Source organism: Gossypium hirsutum, chromosome A07 (assembly GCF_007990345.1).
Source record: "Gossypium hirsutum isolate 1008001.06 chromosome A07, Gossypium_hirsutum_v2.1, whole genome shotgun sequence".
Classification (NCBI taxonomy): Eukaryota; Viridiplantae; Streptophyta; class Magnoliopsida; order Malvales; family Malvaceae; genus Gossypium; species Gossypium hirsutum.
The window spans coordinates 17,594,119-17,616,712 of record NC_053430.1 but is presented as its reverse complement, the minus strand read 5'-3'; the positions used below and the strand labels follow the sequence as shown (position 1 = coordinate 17,616,712).

The following is a 22,594-nucleotide window of genomic DNA, read 5'->3' as shown; positions in this document are numbered from 1 at the left end:
TTGGAATATGCTTTCAACCAAAACCAAAAATTCACATTGGATTTTATGTTTTTTATTTGTAAAATTAATATCGTCTTTTTCTGAAGTTATAAATATTACCTTCAACCCTTTCCACTTTTCATACATTTGAAATTTAGTCCTCTTTTATTTCAAAAAATTAAATTATTTACTTTTCGAATTTAAATATATAAGTTTAATTGTTAATACCATTAATTTTTTTAGGTGAGTCAGCCAACTTTTAGGATTCTTTCATTTTAATCACCCAAAAAAATCATTACATTTTCATCACTGTTGTTAAATAAAATTTTCATTTTAATCACCCAAGTGTTAAAATCCTTTCTTACCTAATAAGATTTTTTAAAATAATAAATTAATGAACATGTTAATGTCATGAATTTAGGTACTTGTATCTGAATAAATGTGTGAATAATTTAAGAAAGTAGTAAATGATTATGGTTATTGTTGATGTGATTAAATATGTAGAGAAAAGGACTAAATTGTAAAATACTAAAAAGTTATGTGTGACTATGAAATTATGAAACTTAATTGTGCTTGTGATGAATATTGATCTTATAATTATGTTAAAGCCCTTGTAGACAAGTTTTGAATTTGTGGGATATAGATGGCATGCCATTAGGAATTTTTTAATGTGCTTGTGAATTTAGCACTTTGGTGCTCGTGTTCTAAAACTATTAGTGTCATAATAATCTAGCACTTACGTGCTCATGTACTCTGTGACTACAATCTGTATATCTTTCTTGTTCACTCGAGTCTACAAGGGGCAACGTACGTGGTATATAAAAAATAAGTGAATGATGAAAGTATGGTAAGTGAAAATGTGTTAATTAACCTTATTGTTACTATGAACTTTATCTTTGGTTTAATTTATTGTAATAATGTTTATTTATTCATAGAATTAGCTAATTGAATTTAAATGTAATATATGAATTCTTGAGTACGTAGGCAAAGATCGTTCTGAAGACATCTTTTGAAGTGACTGTCCCCATACTCATCTCATTATCAAGCAAAGATTGAAATGTATGGAACTTAGATTTGGTAATAGAGTGGCATGTACACAGGATTAGAACCATATGAATTTTTGTTGTAAAGTAACTAAGTGGTTCCAAAACTATGTCATGCATGCCTAATATCATATTGTTCTTTGGGATAATCTTCCTTAGATGAAGTTTTTGAATAATAATTTGACATATTTTGAGTCCTACAAATGTTTAGAAGTGTTATTGAATGATTGATGATAGTTTAGACTTGGTTTTAGATGTTTCAAACATGTTTTGGGTAATTTGTCCTTAGTGTCGCGACATTGGACATGTAATTAGAGTAATTTGCTCTCGGTGTTGCAACACCCATTTCCTAATGTCGCAAAATTGACTTTGTTACCTTGTTTTGACCTAAATAAGCCTCGAATGGTCTTTGTTTGTAACCAAACTTTTAAAAAAAACCTAGAAATGAGTTGAATAACTATAAAAGAGTCTATTTAGGTTAAAGCAAAGTTTTGAAATTGATTTTTGAGTTAAGTAGCCTTAGTGTCCAAATGTAACATTCCTTACTTGTGATGTATCAGTTCAATTTAGTTGAGGGGTGTTACACCTTTAGTACCTATTAAGTTGACCCTTGATCTAGGTGCTGATTCGTTCTAGGTCGACTGTAACCGAGACTATGTCCCATCTTCATACAAGCTTGTCAGTTATAACTCGGCTCCATACCACTTGGCTTATGAGTTGCATTGTAGATATTGTGAAGCTCCCCTCCCACAAGCTAGAAAATGTTGGTGGCAGTAAAGTTTTTGAGTTGCCAAACTCTGTTGATATTACTAGTAACAATTGAAATAAGTAGAATAATTGACTCGAGAGAAGTGGGTAGGAAAAACTATGCTAATGTGACATTTTTCTTTCTTTGAATAAGTGTTTTTTTACATCAATTTACAAATATGGAGATAAAAAAAAGTCGATACTGTAGTAAGGGAGGTGTTGGCAGAAAACTTTTGGATGCAAGGGAACTTAAATGGAGTTTGTAATGGTGTAGCTATGACATTTTGATCGGTTGGGATGGTTGATGGAGGGTGGCCATCATAAGGAAGCTAATGGTGGTGGGAGGGTGGCAGGGATTGAATAAAATTAAGTTAGGGAAGAAGAATGAAAGAGAATTTGATAGGTGCAAAATTTTGACCTTGGTAAAAAAAAAGAAGTATAATGGGATTTGACCAACAGGTGGACATGATGTGGCATGCTAAGTCAAACGTTGTTATGGAGTTGATGATTGAGTGATTAAAATGAAAATTTTTTTTAGTAACAGTGACAAAATTGAAAGAATTTTTTTGGATGACTAAAATGAAAGTCGCCTAAAAGTTGAGTGACCAACTGGAGAATTTACCCTAATTTTTTATACAATACCTAGAACTACCCATAACTCACTCCAACCCTTAAACATTAGGATAATCGCATTTCAACACGCTTAAACTTACATCCTCTTGTATTGATAATAATGTTGATGTACTTTATTTTCTATTAAGTGGACGTGATTGAAACTTTCTTTTAACTACATTTTCAATCAAATCATATTCTTTTTGTGTGAGACCCCAAATTAAAAATGTATTTACTAATCCCCATTTAATTATAATTATATCTATTCGTATTCTTGGAGTTATTTGAAAATTAAAAATCTTATATTATCTTATATTATTTAAATGTTGGTATGAGGTAATGTAGGACTGGTTTGAATTTAAACATAACAAAACATTTAGATTTTGGATCATGAAAATTAAATCCTAAAATGGCAAAATTTCGTTTGAAAAGCTTAAGGCTTAAGGGTGAGTTTGGATGGGCGGTGCGTTTACCTGCGGTTAGTGTAAAAATAGCGGTGGCGGTGAGATTAGATACTGTAGCGATACTGTAGCGTGAGACAAAAAGTAAGCTAAACGCACCGCACCGCACCTAATCGCCCATCGAAACCCACCCTAAGTTTGTTTGAGAGAGAACCCAAAAGTGAAGAAAAGAAAACCTATTTAGAGAGGAAAAGAGAAATATCACGTGCACATCCATCATCTCTTGCTTTTAATGCTAATGGCTAAGCACGTGATGCGTAAAGCTTATTTTAGATTATCTCTTCCGTTTATCTGACAAAAAAGTACAACACCTTACCTATAAATATTCCACCACATGTACGGTGCTGATCTTAGTATCTACTTTTTATGCCCGTCTTGGGAAATCCCACTAAATTCCAAGTTTAGTCACTCCTATTTTCTTAAATTTATGTTTTGGTCATTCAATTTTCCTTTTTTACACCTCTCTCTTTGGCATATGAAATGACTATGTAGTCGATTTGGGTAATGTTCCTGTTTTTTTAATTTTCTCCACTGTTACTTTCATTTCTTCCTATTCCCAACATGAAGATTCAAATTACATGCAGGTCAGCTCCTCTAATCCAGCATTTTGCAAAATCAACAACAAGGTATGATTTCTTTCTTTGTTTACCAGCCAAGCCATCTATGAGTTGCAGCCACCAAAGTTGCTACTTTTTTGCTTGGGTTTTTATGTCTTTGATTTCCATATTTTAATATCTTGCACTTACCTTTTGATCTAAATTCATTGCTCCATCGGCTTACTTGGTTTAGATTTGTAAATTGAGATAAGATTCCTTTGTATATTCTGCTACGACCATTCCTGGACAAGCACTTTGTTGTTACTTTAAATTTCTCCTACTCTTATGCATCACCCTGGCAAGCTAAGGGAGAGTTAAATTGGAATCAAAGCTGTCCTGCTTTCTTTTTTTCGTATCAAAGCATGCTGTTGTTTATCGTCTTCCCACTGCTAAATGGTTCTGGAGAAAAAGAAAGGGAGAAGAAGAAGAGAAGGATAATAAAGAAATGAACGCTGCTAAAAAAAATAAAAATACAAGAACTATATCTGACTTAAATTAATGATATTAACATGTCACCGTAAACAGCATTAACAAATTGATAATATTTGTTATCATATGATAAATTTAAAATTTCGGTCATCAAACATTAATTTTAAGTAAACATAATTAATTAATTTGTTGTTAACCCTTGTTTATAGGCATAATTCAATATTGATATGTCATCTACGTAGTAATTTATGTGTATGTTACGTCTGTAAATATAACAAATATTAATTTTTCATCTATTTTAAGGTGATTTGACAAAAAAACACAAGTTTAAAGACTAAAAGAGACACAATTTTAAATAGAGAGCTAAAATGACTTCTTTTTTTTTTTAGTTGGAGGGCAAAAAATCATTATGCCTATTAAATATACTTGCTTTTTTTTTTAATTTCATGTTATTAATTTTTCTAGGATAATCAAGAGTGAACAAACCATCAATTCAATCATTTTTTTCAACTTAATCAACTTATCATAGTATAAAATAATGAAAGCGATCAACTTAATCGAACCAACTTAACATTGGACAGTTTGATAAATTAAATTAATTAACTAAATTATTTAAAATATATTATAAAATATATATTTAAAATAATATATTATAAATATATTTAACTAACTTAATCAACTTATATATTATAAAATATAATTATATTTAAAATAATTAAAAAATTAAATATTAAGTCAACTAAGTTAATCAATTCGGTAAAAAAATTCAATTATTAATAGTCGATAGACATAATCAAATAAATCGACCCTACAATTAATTTAACTATCAAAACTACCTAAACTAGAATTGACATATGCTATTTCCTAAGGATAATGACATCAATAGCTCTTTAGTTCTAGCAAATCTTTTAATATGCTTCTATTTCATTTCGCATGTTAAAGTCGTATTGATTTTTAATTTTTTTTTCAAGGTTGTTGAAATTGGATCGAGTCAGTCGATTGGATCAGGAATCAGTCGGTATAAAAGTTTGAAGTAAGATAAAAAATTAGTTGACTCATAAATCAGTTGAATCGAACTAAAGAATCAGTGAACCACGTTTTATACTTTTTAATATTTTTTAAAAAATTATGAATTTTTTAATTACTTAATTTGAGTTGAAGAAATCAAAATTAGTGACTTATTACTCCAATTCTAAAGTTATCTTTTATTCTTTTTAAACGATTTGATAATAGATCAATTATGATATTACATGTGAGAATATATTTCATGTTATTTTACACATCGCCAGTCATAATGTCACAAAGTCCCAAAAATCAATTATGGAACCAAAATGTAAAAAATAGAAAAAAACGCATAATCCATAAAAATCATCCCCATTGAAAAGGAACCCTAGGTTTAACTTCTGGATTTTTCTTCCCCTCTGCAGATTCAATTGGTTAGTATCTTCTTCCTTTCTTGTTGTTTTTAGTATTCTAAATTTGATTCACACGTAGCTCATGTAATGTCACTGCATGTGGTCGAGCTTTGGAAATGGCTAAAAAAATATATGGTTAATCATGTTGAGTAAAAATGCCATGTTTTTCAAGTTAAACACTTAAGCAAGAAAAATAAAATGTTTTTGCTTATGCAGTGTGAAAGCTTCAATTCATGTATCAAATAGTTTTAAGAATCCAAGAAAATTTTATTGTTTTTAAAAACACTAAGCAAGCTGGATGGGCGACATCGCGACGACTGTAAGGTCCTAAGGGGCGATACTTTAAAAGAAGTCTAATGTGTAAAACCATAGCTCGATTATGACAACCTGTATTGTCCGTCGGGACAGTAAACACGGGGATGTCCGCCGAGATATTAAATATGAGATTTCAAGTGTAAGACCCTGGCTTGGCCATGGCAACATAGGTAGTTCATCGGGATAGTAAACACGAGCATTCAATTGTGTAAGATCATAGCTCGACTATGGCATTATAAAGAGTCCACCAAGACATTAAATATGAGATTTTAGGTGTAAGGCCTTGGCTTGACCTTGGCAACATAGGTTGTCCGTCAAGACAGTAAACATGGGCATTCAATTATGTAAGACCATAGCTTGACTATGGCATCATAAAAAGTCCCCCGAGACATTAAACATGAGTTCAATCTGGGTAAGACCATAGCTCAGTTATGGCTTACAAGGAAAAAGATGGCAATACAAGGAAAGCGAAAGGCTGAAATATGATCTACTTGAAGAGTAACACGAAAGGATGAGTATAACTTGTCCGAGGACACGGGTAAATGGGATAGTCCAAAGATCCACCAGATTAAAAGGATGATGTCGAGACCATTTTTAAATCAAGTTTTGGAAATAGGAATCAACTTTAGGAAAAAAACGAAAACGGGAGTCGCCACCAATCTTTTTAGGTGTGATTGGATCACCTTATAAAATGTTTTGCTTTAAAACATTAATTTTGGTCTACGAAAGTCGAGAAAACGGATTGGGAGTCGGTTACATACGAGGAAGGGTTAGCACCCTCGTAACGCCCAAAAATTAGTACCTAATTGATTATCAAGTGTCTTAAATGTCGAAAATTTAAAATTTTTAAGATCTGATCCTCTTCAGAATATTTTAATTTTGAAAAATTAGGGTTCACTTGTATCAAATGAATCAAAACAGTACATTCAACAAGTTAAGAAGCAATATCTTTAAGACATTTGGAGCTAAGACAGCCCTTTTGAAAATCCCTATCTTAAAACGACAAAACGCTATATCCAGTAAGTTAGGACATAACACTTTAAAATTCCAAGACAGTTGCTCGTATTTTGAAAACCTTAAAAACTTAGAAGGGTAATTGACTATTCGAACTCAACGAGAAAAGTCGCAACCCAGTAAGTTAGGGCACTACCTTTCTCGAGGCTTCCAAATACCAAGCATTGCCTTTTTATTTTTGAAAACTTTTGAGTAATTTGGCAAAAATGAATTTCTTTATTTAACGTTTACTCATGCAGAAGAATGGTGTTAATATATATCACAAGACAAATATACCAAAGGTAATAAATTTCAACATGTTATAATTCATAATAATATAGCAAATAAGCAATAACCTAAAATACTGAAATATACACATCATAAGATGATTATGCTAAAAGATAAACCTATACAATATTAGTAAATAGAGATACAAAAACAATTCATAGTAAATTAAAGAATATAAAAGTAGAAGTGGAAATCAAAATTTATAACAATAAGGAGTGACAAAATAACACTTAAAAAAATAAATACGAATGATTAAAACACCAAATCAATATTTATGAAGCGGAGAAAAAAAATTATAATATTTAAAAAACATATATATATAATAATTAACATATTTAAGTAAGTAAAAAAAGAAAAGGATATAATAATATATAACAATTTAATATACATAGGAAAATATTTTTTAAAAAACTTTATTAAAACAATTAGAAATATCATACCTATTAAATATTTTAAATAAGTAAAACAAAATATTAAGATTTTTAAGAGAATAGAAATATAATAGATGATATTAAAAATGGGATTATAAGCATAAGATATATATATAATGAAATATATAATAAAATATAATTTATAGATAATATATACAATAATATAATATAATGGATAATATATATAAATAAAAATAATAACTAATATTTATAAAAATAAATAATATAAAAATATTTAAAATAAAAAAGGATTAAAATTGAATTTAATTAAAGAATTTGGGGCTAAATGCCAAAATAATAAAATTATTGGGCCTAATTAAAACTCCAACTAAAAGCCGAGAGACTCATTGGGTAATTAAACCCTAATCCCAAAACGACACCGTTTTCAGAATGGATCATAAAGGCCGTTAGGATTAAATTAAAACTATTATAGAATATTAGGGCCGAATTAAAAATAAAATAAAATGAAATTATAAAATTTAATAAACCGGAAGAATCAATTGGGAAATTTGCCCATTTATCGAAAACGCGCGGATCTCCCTCGGGTCATCGGGTCAACGCGCGGATCCTCTGTTGAAACGACGCCGTTTAAATGCTTATTGAACTAAACCAAAACGACGCCGTATCCATTGCACTATATAAATCATTTTAGAAACCATTTCAGAAAAGAAAAAAAGAAGAAGAAGAAGAAGAAGAAGAAGAGAGAGAGAGCTCTAAAACTCTCTCAGAGCTCTGGCCAGTGGCCGTCTTGGCTCATCCCAGAGCACCACCACCTTCGGCCACACGCGCTTCACGCGCCACCATCTGAGCCACCATGCCCGGTGGTTAGAGTTTTTTACAGCTCCCTTTTTTAACAGCGAATCGAAAAGGTAATTTCTTTACCATCTTTATAATGTGTTTTCACTATATGCTTGTATCAAAAAATATGTAATGAAAAGAAGATAAAGAGTATCACCTCTGTTCTTCCGTTAACTCTTTGATTTCCCTTTTTTTATATATTTTGTATTTATTAAAAAAAATCGTCCCTTTAGATTGTTCTGATTCAGGCTTTTATAGCCACTGTTTACAACATAAATCTTTGGTATGTTCCTATTTGCTCGATTTCTTGCCATATGTTGTTGGTACTGTCCCTTTTTGTTTCCTTTTACAGGTGAATGAAGAAATCCCGACAAAAGATGCGCCGATGATGGCACGATGTGGCGCTGAAGTTACGGCACTGATGGAGGGCCACTGGAACGTCACGAGTTGAAGGGTCACATCGCTTGGAATGCTTGCGGCGCAAACCCTAACTAGGGTTCCCTGAAGCTGAAGGCAGATTGGGCCAATTGGGCCGATTAAATCTTAGGTTTAGAGTATCAGGGGTAGGGTGTAAATGGGTCTGCTAGGTAGTTCTAATTTTGGGCCTACGGGCTATTGTAAATGGATTATCAAGGGACTGTTTAATTTTTTTTTAATTAATTTAATTCTTGCAAGCCCGGGTAAATTTGGGCTATTACAGATGAAAAAGGCGAGTAAGAACATATAAGTCTGTAAGATTGGGCAAGCAAATCTCAGTAGGGTTGAAAATTAGATGACTAAACGAAACCTAAAATTAAGGATCCATAGGTAAAAAGAGGTATTTAGAGCCTAGTAAGTCCGTTGAGGTCCACGTGGGGTTAATGCTTGCCCAGACAATCAAGTAGTGGAGAACGCCAGAACATTCACCAATTGAAGGGTGAGCTAATTAGGGTTATGTAATGCAAAATAAGCCATATGGAAGTTCGCCAAGGACTACTTGGACGGAATCCCACCAAAAGGCAATATAGAGTTTGGAACAATAGGGATTTATATATTGTCATCAATCATTCTGATGATTGGGAATAGGACGATTAGTTAGCCAAGACTAGATGGTATAATGCAAGGCTACCATGACGGTAAGGCATCCCTTTAAATGGCTTATACACATAGCCGAAATCGTGAATGCAGAGCAAGTTAAGGTAAAAAGGAAAAATTAGAATAAGGCGAAATCAGACCTGTACCATAGAGGACCAGTTCTGTAAAGAACATGTTTATGACTCAGATAGAAAGGAAGTTCACCAACGGTAAGTCGCAAAAATAGTGGAGGGCATCAACCTCACTGGTGAAATTGGCGAATAGCCAAAGATGAATAAAAAGTTGAAATCTCTTCTAAATTCTTCATTCTTTATAGTTTTAAATTTTTTTATAGGCCATTGTGCAGAATCTCACTAAGTTCAATGAAACTTACGAATTGTCTACTTATTTACAGGATAAAGTTTCCATTTGAGAATTGATTGGAGGGCAAAGCCAGGCAACGTCAGGTTGATGGAGAGGCTCGAACGTCGTTCATGTGTATAGAGGGGCTCCTTTAGAGGTCACACCTCGGGATTGAGACAAGTATAACAATCTTAGTTTAAATTCTGGTGTTGTAAACACTGTTAAGATGTGAGACCGAAATTTGGTAGAATTTTACTTCTTAGTACAAATTTGACGTGTAAATTAAGAGTTTAAGTAAGTTAGTTATAGTAGAATTGTTGTCGTAGATATATTATTCGGGTCCTTGTATCACCCAATACCCAGGTTTGGCGAACAGGTCGAGTCTAGGGTGCTCCATGATACTATTGAATTTGTTAAACAATTTTCAAATCATCGAAACTAAAAACGGTGTCAATACTTGACAAGGGTACTATGCTTCAAGTATTGGTACTAATACCTTGTGCCCAGTGTCAATCCATAGTTCTTGTACCATAATTACATTTAAAAGTATGAATGTTTGAAAATTTTATCCAAGTTTATTTTGAATCTTGACGTTTGGAATTATATGATTGTGTAAATCAAAATATATGTGATTCCATTAATTAGAGTATTACTTTTTGTTACTCTGATAACCAATGTAGCATTTTTATACTTGATCCAGTTAGATCAAACTTTGATCTTGCACATAAACAGTGGGAATAAAAAATGACTTGACAGTTAAGTTGTTTAGAGAGTTTACTAATAAAAATCAAGTTCTAAAAAGTTTAAATAAAGGAGTTTGTCAAAAAAAAAAAAGCAGCACAAACAAACCATGTCACTCCAAAATGACAAAAAAAAACACAAAAATAAACCTAAATGCCACAAAATACTTGAGACAAAAGATTACATAGATAAAACTTGATACATTTTAGCTCTTATTTTGGCAAGATGATCAGCTTCAACATTGATGGATCTAGGTATATGCACCTGGTTGTATTTGATATTGTTAAAGAAGTAGGATTTGACATCCTTCACCACACTGGGTTCCCATCTCCTTCATTACCTATATACCATATATACCATCTAAATGAGAAAATTAAAAGAGAATTCTTGAGAAATGCAAGTCACTGCAATTTTGAAAGATAAAAAGGTAAAAATATCATGAATGCTTTTATATTAGGAGGTCAAATTGTATTTTTCTTTCTCTACTTAAAAATGAGCAAATTAGTCCCTATACTTAGATCAAAGAGTAAATTGGTCCTTCTGTTAAATATTTCATCAATTTCAATTGTTAAAATTTGATCCTTATATACTAGCATGAGGTACGCGTGGTGCATCATGTGTCATTGATTAATTATTCCATCAACAATGTCAGTTTTTAATAGTACAAGTGGATGAAATTTTTAACAAAGATGATCAATTTTCTCTTTGATATAATGTACAAGGACTAATTTGTCCATTAGTTAAATAAAAAAAAGGCAAAATATAATCTAATTCTTAATAGAAAGACTGTCACGGTACTTTTATTGTTAGGAAAATGGTTGAGGACAATGAAGAAGGTAGACAATGGTGTATCTAGGGGCTGGCAGGTCCCCGCCCCCCTAAAATAGAAAATTGTTCATTTAGGTTTTTTAGAAATTTTAAAATTTTAAATTAGTAAAAGTAAAATTACATTTTAGTCCCCTCTAAAAATGATAAAAAATTGATTTAATCCTATAAAAATTATAAAGATATAATCTATTAAAATTTAAAATTTATTTCGGCCTCTCAATAAAAATATTCAAATTTCGCCACTAAAAATAGATGGAATTTTGAAGACGAATAACTCCCTCCTAAGAGAGAGAATCAAATGTGAAACAAAAGGGAAAAACATTAAATTAAATTAACTATTAAATTTAATTTTTTTATTTAATTAAAAATTTCACGTTGTAGACTTTAATTGGTTCTTTGATTTATTTTTAATTGAGAATAATGGTTAGATAAAAATATGGTTTCACTTTTGAATAAAAATACTTTAGATACCTAAATAAATAAATATATATATATATAATTTAAGGATTAATTTATTGTTTTTTATGTTAAAAAGACAAAATTCAATTAATAAACTATTCGATCATAAGATAAACCCAAAGAAATCATGACAAAGGCGTTGGGGGTACTAGAAACTTCAATGCAATTTCTTTCATAGGACATGATTTCGCTAGAAGATCCAATTGTGTTAGCCTCCCTGTAAAAATGTTCTAACAGTCCACCCTTTGAAGGTGACTGCAATCTTTATATCGTGCATTCATAAAAACAACCTTTTAAATAGATATTTTTTCCAAACATATTTTCAAAATTGAAAATTAACGATTTAATAACTACCAACTGTCATATTTAACTAGAGTTAATCAAAGTATAAAAAGATTGCTTAAACCAGATAATTAACACAGTGACCTTTCTTTAGCAAATTGCAAATGGGGTCATCGTAAGGTTGGGTTGTGAGTTGTTGTAACTTAATTTCATTTATGTAACATTAAAGCTTGTCTTTGTTATTATCAAAACGATGAAACACAGGCCCATCAAACATGAAACATTGGAAGGTTACGCAAGTGAACTAAAAACCCAACTCATTTATGACAAGTGTTAAAACTCCAACAGCATTTCAATCCCTACATGCATGCACATCTGCCGTTTCTTTAATAACTTCTACACCGCCACACCAAATTACACGCTTTGTCATTCCAACTCATATAATTTTTGAAAAAAGTCAACACCAAACCAATGTCCCACAATATGAAATATTAAAATTGTTGATAAAAAATATTGGTAAAAGAGGAGATAAAGAGAAGAAGGTGATGATATAAAGGAAGACGGTTTACTTAGATAGGTAGAGAGTCGGAAAATGATAATTGGAGGAGGAAGGTTGCTATGAAGGTTTAAAGAGTTAAGTGCAAGAGTAAGTATTCAAGGCTGTTAATGAGGAAGAAGATCCCTTTCCGTTCATCCTAGAGGAAATTTATAGGGAGATACCTATTGTCTAGTAGTGGTGACATGGCAGGTTGTTACCAAGGGGTTGCCATCATGGAGTGCGAGGGGAATGTACGTGGGTAGGTGCATTCTATTATTCCTTTAAGACAATACTTGGTTATTGCACTCAAGTGGGTTCTAATAGTCCCTAAAAGAGCATTCACACTGAAAAATGAGTGAGCGGGTGTTTTGATGTTAGTGATGTTTCCACTACTAGTGGATGGTCTCACGACATGTGGTTCGTCTAGGAGGCTGAGCAATTGGTGACGATTCAGAGAACAAGAGGAGATGGATCATCTGCGGATGTCTTTTTGATTCTCTCTCAAAGTGCCACGTGTCCAATCCAAGTGGGAGGTATAACAAAAACAATATTATTTTTTAAATAAAGTAATCACTAACGAATCATAGGATATATTATTTAATAATGTAAAACATTATTGTTTGCTTCTTCTTTTTTTCCTAACATTGATATCTATTAGTATCATTGTATTTCAATATATCATTCTCGAATTTATTGATATTTTTAATTTTTTTTATATATATTATATATACATGCAGATATAACTCAATTACATACATATGAATATATTAATATACACATATAAATTTTAAAATTAATAACTTAATTAAATAATTATATTTTATTTTTAAATATAATTATAAAAAATAAAAATAGTTGAGTTATACCAAGCAGAAGGGGTTAGTATTTATCCAAACAAGTCAGTATTAGTCAAAATGAATTGAAACACATCAAGACGGTTGAAAGACATTAAAATTTTAATCGGATCAAAACTTAAACTACTTAATATTGATTTAAGATAGAAAAATACATATTGGAACATTGACTACTATATTCTGAACTATAAGAATTAGTGAGTGTGATTAAAACATTTTAATTAAACTTAATTAAGGCTGAATACCCAAATATATATTTTCCCAAACGTATCCTAGACTAAAATGACTTAGAATTTAGATAAGAAAGTATGTCTTTTATATATGTATATTTATATATGGAGAGAGAGAGAGAGAGAGAGAATGATATTTTTAAGTTTTATAGGAGTAAAAAGTATAATAAAAGTTTGAAAAGGATTATCCAACAAATATTCTGTCCACTTATGCCATTCACTACCAATGCGCAAGTGTAAAATAAACAAGATTTTGGCATTGCCATCGTCAACTTTCGGATAACTCGTTGAGAATAGAAGTTAGTAAGCCGGCTGTTTTGTTGTTTTGTTTATTTAAAGGGAAGTTTAGGTAACACTTGTTCACCGTCTGCCGCTTTTTCTTGTTGTTCACATCCAATTTCTCCCAAATATTTGGTTAATCACCTATAAGATGGCGATGATGATGATGATGATGATGATGATGCATCACCATTCCTTGCTAAACTAATCTTGGATCTATTCTATTTTTGTATGCACATTAGTTAAATTTTCGTTTATTTGCGATTCATTTGACAGAATAAAAAATGGGTGATATATTTTTCTGTTTTTTATTAAAAAATAAAAAAGGATTCACTAGGTGAATTAGAAGACTGATATTAAAATAAATATTTAAAAAGAAAGATTCATACCTTTTTGTGAAGTTTTATTCAATAATCCATTTTTAACTCATATTATTTTCCTTTTTTTTAGCTAAATACTCATATTAGGCTAACCTTTTTTATTAAATTAAATATATTTTCAAATGAAATGAAATTAAATTAAAATTAAAAACATGATATAAACGTTAAACCCTTATATAATCATTTAAAATGTTGAATCACTAAAAGATTTAGCAATAATTTGAGCATTTTCTTTATTAAGTAATACAAGAATTATAATTCAGAAAGGATTCCATGATGTGGTTAGACCCAACCCAATATCTTCTGACCATAAGCCCAAAACATTTGTACGGTCCAATTTTCTGTGCAAAATACATTTAAAAATTTATTTATTAAGAATTGAATTGATGTTTTAGTTAAAATGTTTATTATACGTTGAAATTTCATTATAATTAAATTTTTATCGGTAAATTTTTATATAAAAAGTTAATATTTGATTGATTTGTGGTATGTATTCAACAAAACACTTAATATATTAATAAAAATATAACTTAATTTATATATAAAATGATATTTTAATAATTTCATAAATTATGCGTACCAACAAATCCCCGAAAAAAGTGAAAGTGGATTTTTTTTTTAAAAGAAATTGACCTAAAATGGATATTGAAGTATTGCTTTGAGTTATGTAGGTAGGGTTTTAGTTTTGGTGAACGTGAAATGGATAGGAAAAAAACATGTATAGTGGGTAGCATATGACACGCATACTGTTTTACCTCGTTTCACAGAATCTTCTTTTGTAATTTCTAGTTCGTTCTCATCCACGCTTTAAATATGTCGCAACGCCAACGCGTCCCTCATCATTCCACTTGACTGGTCAAACCCTCAACGCCCTTCATTTCTCTCTTTTCTCCACTCTTTAGCTGCCACCTGGAATGAGTGTCCTTACGGCGCTCTAAACTTTAAGCTGACCTTCGGTTCCATTTAAATGAGAGTGAAGCTGTTCTTACTCATTCGTCATTTTTAACCCCTTTCTCTCTTGTTTTTCCACAAGACCTGGACTTCATTCATTCTCGCATAGGTCAACCATGTCTTCAACGTCGTCGTATTGGTGTTACAGCTGCTCCCTTCTGTTTCGCATCTCGGCTTCAGATAACGCAACCAACGAAGCCATTGTATGCCCCTACTGTGACGGAGGTTTCATCGAGGAGATTGAGTCATCCGATGATCATAGCCCTCGGTTTCCACCTACCTACATCATCCCCAGCAACCGTCGAGATTCGGATCGGAACCGGAACCCCGTTTCTCGTCGAAATCGTTGGATTCCTATTGGCCACTTAAACATCAATCCAATAATCGTCCTACGTGGTACAACCGGCGACGAGAGCACCACCGCCACCGATGGAAACAACAACAACAGCAGCGAATTTGACTTCTTCTATGACGACGGTTCGGGGTCGGGTTTAAGATCCATACCGACCTCCATGTCCGAATCTCTAATGGGATTGGGTTTCAATCGGCTATTAGCACATCTTTCCCAGATCGAAATAACTGGATTGGGGCAACACCAGAACCATCCCGCTTCAAAAACAGCGATCGAATCAATGCCGACGATTCAAATAGAGGCCACCTATGTACGTTCAGAAACTTACTGTGCCGTTTGTAAAGAGCCTTTCGAGCTTGGGACGGAAGCTAGGGAGATGCCATGCAAGCATATTTATCATCAAGATTGTATCATCCCATGGCTTTCCCTCCGAAACTCGTGCCCTATCTGCCGTCACGAAGTGCCATCGGATCGAAGCGAGTTAAACGATGACGTTTTGGAGACGGTGGGATTCAGTATATGGAGGTTGCCTGGTGGGCTTTTTGGGGTGACAAGGGTTAGAAGAGAAAGGGAAGTGCCCGTGGTTTACCCGGAGATGGATGTTGGGTTTGGGGAATGGGGATCGGATTCGGGTCATGGAGATGTGACGACAGTTTCCTGGGGCGAGGTTAGAAGGAGAGAGAATGGGTTTAGGAGAGTTGTGAGGAATGTGACGTCGTTTTGCGATGCTTGAGGTCTCATGGTGGAAGTGAAGAATTTGGCGGTTTGACCAGAAATGGATCAATGTCAACGTTGGGTAGGTTTACAAGAAGTAGTAGAAGTAGAAGCAGAAGATCAAGCTCGGGTTTTTGGGGCTAATTACTGGAAAAAAGAAAAAAAAGTAAAAGAACTTTTTAAACTTTTCCATTGTGGGGTTTTGAATTTATGAAAAGAATGTCATCTTAGATAGCAATTCTCAAGTTGCAATTTCTTCTATTATTTGATTTGTTGAATTGGGTGAAAGATAATTTGGGGTTAGTTAGTTTGATAAGAAAACAGAAACCTGTGGTGCTAGCCTTGTTCTGGATTGAATTGAGAGTCAAATGAGAAACACAAAATTGAGAACACTAATCGAGGGTTGTGCTTAATTGGCATTGTTGATATTCCTTATACATATTTGAAGCTGAAACTCGAATTTTCTTTGGACTAGAACAAATGTCATTTGTCAAACTGAGAACTGAAAGAAGCACCCATTAGTCAAATCTATGTTTGAGGAAATAACAAACCAGCAATGAATGAAAAGATGAATCTGTTTATTATTTTATTTTAATTATTGATAACATCAACAGTACGTTTGGGTGTAATAGAATAGGATTGTAATAAGTAATTTAATTGTTTGATTGAATGGAATGGAATAGAACTGTAATAGTATTTTTGTGTTTGGTTGAATGGAATGATGTTGTAATAGCACAAGAAAAAAAACTAAAATGACCAGAATACCTTTAGTAAAATTTTGTTAAGGTAGATAATTATTGTTATTAAATCTTAATAAGATTATTATTAAAAATAATTTAATAAAAATAATAAATAGTTTAACCATATTTTAACATAATTATTATTAAATATTTTAACATAATAATTATTAAATATAATAGTTTAACTTCTTTAAATTACTTTTATAAATTCAATAATGAAACTAAAAACCTAGCATTTAAGGGGTTGATATATATTAATTAATAATAACAAAAGACTCATTAACAACATTTCTTTTAGGCAAAGATTAAGCATCACCCAGGTTTCCAACCTTGCCAATCTGCAACCTGTTTGTTTATTTTTAATTAGATATACAATAAATTTTTTTAAAAATAAAATAAAATTACAAGCTAAATAACTACAATAAAAATCGAATATTACAATACTAATTATATACGTGGGACATAAACTCATTACCATTAAATTAAGGCATCTTAAGTTAAATTGGACTAGATTATGATACATTGGCGATTTATGTAATTCACCCCCTCCCTATATTTGTAAGGATAAAAACAAAAAGATATTTACAATAATTTATTTAGTTATTTAAATTTTTTTTAATTATTTTAGTTTTTATTTAAACTTTTAGTTTTTTCTAACTTTTAAACTTGTGTTATTTGTTGAATCACGATCTCAGATCAATAAGTAATTAATTTTTTAAAATATAAAAATTTTAAAAAATTATTTAAGAAAAACTAAAATGTATTAAAACCATTAAAAATAAAAATTACAAAAAAGTATTAAAACCATCAAAAAATAGAAAGTCAAGTTAAAATCATGATTATGCTACAAGGATATATACAAAAAGAAAATAGCACAGAGCATTGCCAAGAAGCTAAATACTGTCACACAAGTACAAGAGAATAATCCACTATGCTCTAAACATTTGAAGATTCACACATTTTCTTAACAAAGATAAAGTGAAGGAGAAACTATCCAATAATTACATGAAAATAGACCCAACTGATCAATCGGAAGACAAACTACATGAATAACCTATCATTTAGCATTTAATTCAGTAAGTTTTAGTAACCACTCCAATGCAGAACCAAGTAAACCTCGAGGAACAAGAAAAGGAACTCCTATCTTTTGCTATAATAATATATATAATCACAAATGTGAATAATCTTCTGAACTAACAAAAATACTCTTATTATATTACTAAATTGACATTAGAATAATATTTTATTTTAGTATATTACTTATTAGAAGATATGCAAAATTATATATCCCCCTTGTCAAGTCGAATTACACTTCTTTTCTATGTTGAATCGCACTTTCACTATGATTTTAATTATTCCCTTTGCTCGATAAGGAAAGAACTATAATTGTAGATTAATTCGCACTTAATTAGTATTATAGATATTATAATATTTGAATTATCAAAATAAGTAAATATATTTCAATTATATTCAACAAGTTGAACAATGATTGGTTTATATTTAATAAATTAAAATTAAAAACGTAAAATCACTATATTCAAAATTAATCTACTACACACTTTCTATTAAAATGTCAAATCACTTTGTAAGTTGGCAACTACCCTACAATCTATATACAACAGTGCTCTGCAGATGATGAGGATCAAATACTCATTTCATCTGTGATTGCGGATATAAAACATAGAGACTGCAATTCCCACAATAATCTGCACATAATCATGTTAAGTGTCTCATGTTCTTACATATGATTTACACATTTGTTCCTGCTTGGAATAAAGCTTTCCCTCAAAACGCATTTCCTCCAATAACCTAACCAATCATGATCCTTTACTGCCTCATGACTGTAGTTCTACTGTGTCTCAGACAATAACTATTTATGGAAACCAACCATACAATACAAATACAAACATTAGAATAACACCTTTGGTAGATGAGATATGAAGAGTATATAAATATAAACATTAGAATAACTATTCATGGAAACCAACCATACAATACAAACCAATTCTTCTCTTGGCAACAGACTTCTAGTAAGAGAATAAAGCCAACACTAAACCAGGCACCAGGTTTGCTAACAAATAAATATACTTTCCTGCAATTTTTAGCTATTTGTCATAAGCTAAGTAACCTGGACACTGTCCTAAAAGATTATTTTTTTTGTTTTTTATTACTAGAACTATCCGAAAAAAATTCCAATATATACATCGTTCATGTATCCGTATCCAACAAACACTCACACACACAAAAAATTCAGAAGTAATGAATTAAAAATGTAGTGGTGTGCATAACCCACGGGCCTCAACCATGTCTTGTTCTTGTGATTAGAGCTTTAAACACCACCAAATTTGGATTTAAGGAGCTGGTTACCATCACAAAAGCGTATCAAATAAACTGCATTGTGCATATTATACAGCCAACCCCTATATGCCATATTAAAATCATTCCTAAATTGACAATCAATACATTGGGTACTCAGTCAAATTTGCCATCTAAATCTGATGATCGTATAAGAATTACATGAGGCTGCAGAATTGAAGATGTCTTACCTCACAATCTGATATACTTCCATAGAAAATGACATCTCCCAACAAGCAAAATTGTATAGAATTGTTGAAGCAGGTCTTTATATTAATATGAACCAGAAAGAGCAGAGGAATCTGTTCATCTAATAGGTGCAGTTAAAGCTTAGCTTAAATAGCTTTCAAAACCTTCGAAATTCAGACTTTTTTAGGCATATTCTTCGAAGTTGGTTACCTATAATCCTTATGCTAATCCTAACATTAGTTTCAGAGTATCTCTAAGAAAACAAAGAATACCTAAGGCATCTTACAGCTCTTATTCACATTATCCCTAAGAAAACAAAGCCCAGAATACTCAACTATTACTAATTCATTCCTCCTTTCTAAGGAAACAGTCAAACTCAAATAAATAGAGATGATTATGAAGAGCGATTGAATTGATGAAATTTGCTTGGAGTTGAAGATAACACGAAACTATCAGAATACACTAACACATTTATACAGACAAAAACGACAAAATTAAGAATCTGAGAAACAAAGAAATCAAAAATACAATCTTTAAACTATCATCCATATTATTCTTTGTAATGCTTTTCAAATGGAATGCTTTTTATCTAGTTTTTTTTTTCAAAAATTGTATGATCTTAGATTTAATTATAATTTTTTTTCAAGGCAAAAGGTTAATCAAGCTTGAGTATGGAAATTTAGTAAACAAGGCTAATCAAGTCAAGCTCAAGTAGTTCAAATTTATCTCGAGCTGAGCTCGAGCTTAGCAAATGATACTTAATAAAACCGAATATCAAGCCACAAGTTCCAAATCAAGCTCAAGCTTACTACTATTTATGCTCAGTTTAACTATATTACAACCCCACTTAGAACTGTTAAAGTAAACGTTATAAATAGTAACGAGCATACTAAATACGACTTTCTGCTAGATGAATGCTGGTCCATTTATTTAATTATCTACAGAAGTAAGGCTAAATGTATTCTATAAGAAACACCTACAAAATATATACAATTTTGCTCAGAATAAAAAGTATTCCTTTAGCATAGGAATAGCTAACCCATAGCAGTAAAAATTATGAATACAGGAAGCTACTGTTTACATTATACATTTTACCATTAAATTTTGAGAATGTAAAATGAAAGATCTAGAAGGATAACACTGAATTGTAGTAGTAAGGCTTTTGTGCACAATGAGTCAAAGTAAATGAAAAAATAAAAACCAAAAATCACAAATGCAGCAAAATTGCTAAAAGCGAATCATTTACACAATGTTAAAACACAGTTGCAAAGAAAGGGGAGCAAAATACAAACCCTAATATAATACCTGAACTAGAGACTTTGGATGCAATGCAATTTTATCGATGGCTGTATCAACTTTGAACCAGTCAACAGCTATTAGTTTGAGAAGGGGATCTCAACCCATTATCTGTGAAAAAGATTTACACCATTAATTGATTCTCAACAGAATAACCAGTATCTCAGCAGGAATAAGGAATGATAGGCCAATATCACATATATACTAAAACAAAAGCAGGAGGACTGTCCCTCTGTCAGATGTGAAACAAAAAGATTTTTTTTCCATCATAAGAAAAGCCGTGATTTCTTATTTGCATTTAAAGTTGCACATTATTTCACAAAGAATTCATTACGCCAAGATAACAACAGTTTCAAAGCAATCAAAGAACTCGTACAATAAGAAAGCTAAAATTAAGAAATGAATCAAAATATGATAATAGTTCAAACAAAGAACGTGAAACGACTGAACTAAAACTGAGGGTCTCATATTTTAAACCAAACAAAGACTACAACAGTGAGACATCAAATACCACTAGCACATACACATGTAAAGCCAATTTTAGTTCAGAATTTAAAGGAAACTAAATCACACTGGTGACCCATCATAAACAGAATTAATGACAACTGGCAAACAAAGCAAACTTATCAACTCAGGAGAACAGACAGAATGTGTAGCACTTCAGTCAAGCAAACACTAACTGTCATTAATTTGAAATAATACCTGCCCTCTACTAGCAATGGGGCGAAGCTTAAAACCTTCTTCCAAGGGATCTGAAATTCTGCCGCAAAAGAAGAATTAGAATCGGAGACAAGAAATCTAAACAAAGGTCTCAACTTTGAAACGCAAACAAGAAATCTGGAACAGTTATAAGTAAGGAGAAATAGAATCGGAGCTTGAAGTAAAAAAAGAAAACGTACCTTTGAGGAGATGAAGATGAAGGGCAGATGGATGGATGCTTGATTTGGAGAAAAAGGTTGGAAGAAATCTGGAGTAGATTTTTGGGGAGAAGAAAGCAGGCTAGTTTGGTCCCAAAATCTGAAAATGTATTCGGCGTGTGTGTTGAATAGCAATTTAAAACCCCCACCACTGAATAGCTATTACAGGACGTGAGAGAATGTGGTTGTAATAGCTAAGCTGCAGAATCACCTAAACGGTGAACCAAACATATGAATCACTGTAGCGCGCGATCCAACCAAACATGGCACAAATTTCTTTAAATTAGATTTTTTTTTATTATCAAATCATCAATTTAAAATCTACGTGAAACTTAAATTTGCTCTACTCCAAAACAATGTCAAAGAATCTTGCATCCTCTAAGTTCAGGAGCAAAAACCTTAATTGAGCTTTAATATGTTTACTATTTGGCTATATACCTACATTTTTTTAAATAGTTAGTTTAATAGAATACATTTTACGTTATTATCAATTCAACTTCAATTATTATATTAAATTAGTTTTAAACCATGCAATGCACAGAAATATTTTATATTAATAAATTTTAGTTAAAATGTGTATTTTAAAAAGTTCACTTTCGATTTTATTATATGTCTGTTATTTGTAGTTTTTTTTTAATATTTTTTAGAAAAGGTTAAAAGGTTAAAAAAATGTTTTTTAATAAAAAATATAAAATATATTAAGTTTTTATAAAAAAATTCAACCAATTGAGTCTTCATTGATTAGGTTCTTATGTTAATAGACATTGTCATTGATCAATTTAACCACTATCAGTCGCTGATGTAATTGTTAGAAACAACAAAAATTAACACATAACATGCCACATAGATAAGTTGTTGGCATGATATTCATGTTAGTATATATTTAAAAGAATTTTAAAAATTATTTAAAAAATATTTAAAAAATATGAAGAAAAATTATAGAAATTATTTTTTGATTTTTGCTTT

General features: G+C 31.3%; 1 protein-coding gene and 1 long non-coding RNA gene across 3 annotated transcripts; one reads left to right on the top strand and one right to left on the bottom strand.

Moving 5' to 3' along the window:
• Window positions 1–15,060: 15,060 nt before the first annotated feature.
• On the top strand, window positions 15,061–16,605 carry LOC107942404 (E3 ubiquitin-protein ligase RDUF1). The gene has a single exon (XM_016876067.2). It carries the CDS (start codon window positions 15,182–15,184, stop codon window positions 16,148–16,150), a length of 969 nt encoding a protein of 322 aa, XP_016731556.1. The 5' UTR covers window positions 15,061–15,181; the 3' UTR covers window positions 16,151–16,605.
• A 1,774-nt stretch (window positions 16,606–18,379) lies between these two features.
• LOC107942400 (uncharacterized) lies at window positions 18,380–21,899 on the bottom strand. 2 transcript variants are annotated; one of them, XR_005930434.1, is made up of 4 exons: window positions 21,611–21,896; window positions 21,414–21,471; window positions 19,418–20,822; window positions 18,380–19,230 (listed from the first exon to the last, which is right to left on the bottom strand). It is a non-coding gene; the product is annotated as an uncharacterized lncRNA (long non-coding RNA). The 2 variants fall into 2 exon arrangements; XR_001695834.2 differs by having other exon boundaries at window positions 18,380–20,822; window positions 21,611–21,899.
• Between the last annotated feature and the right edge of the window lie 695 nt (window positions 21,900–22,594).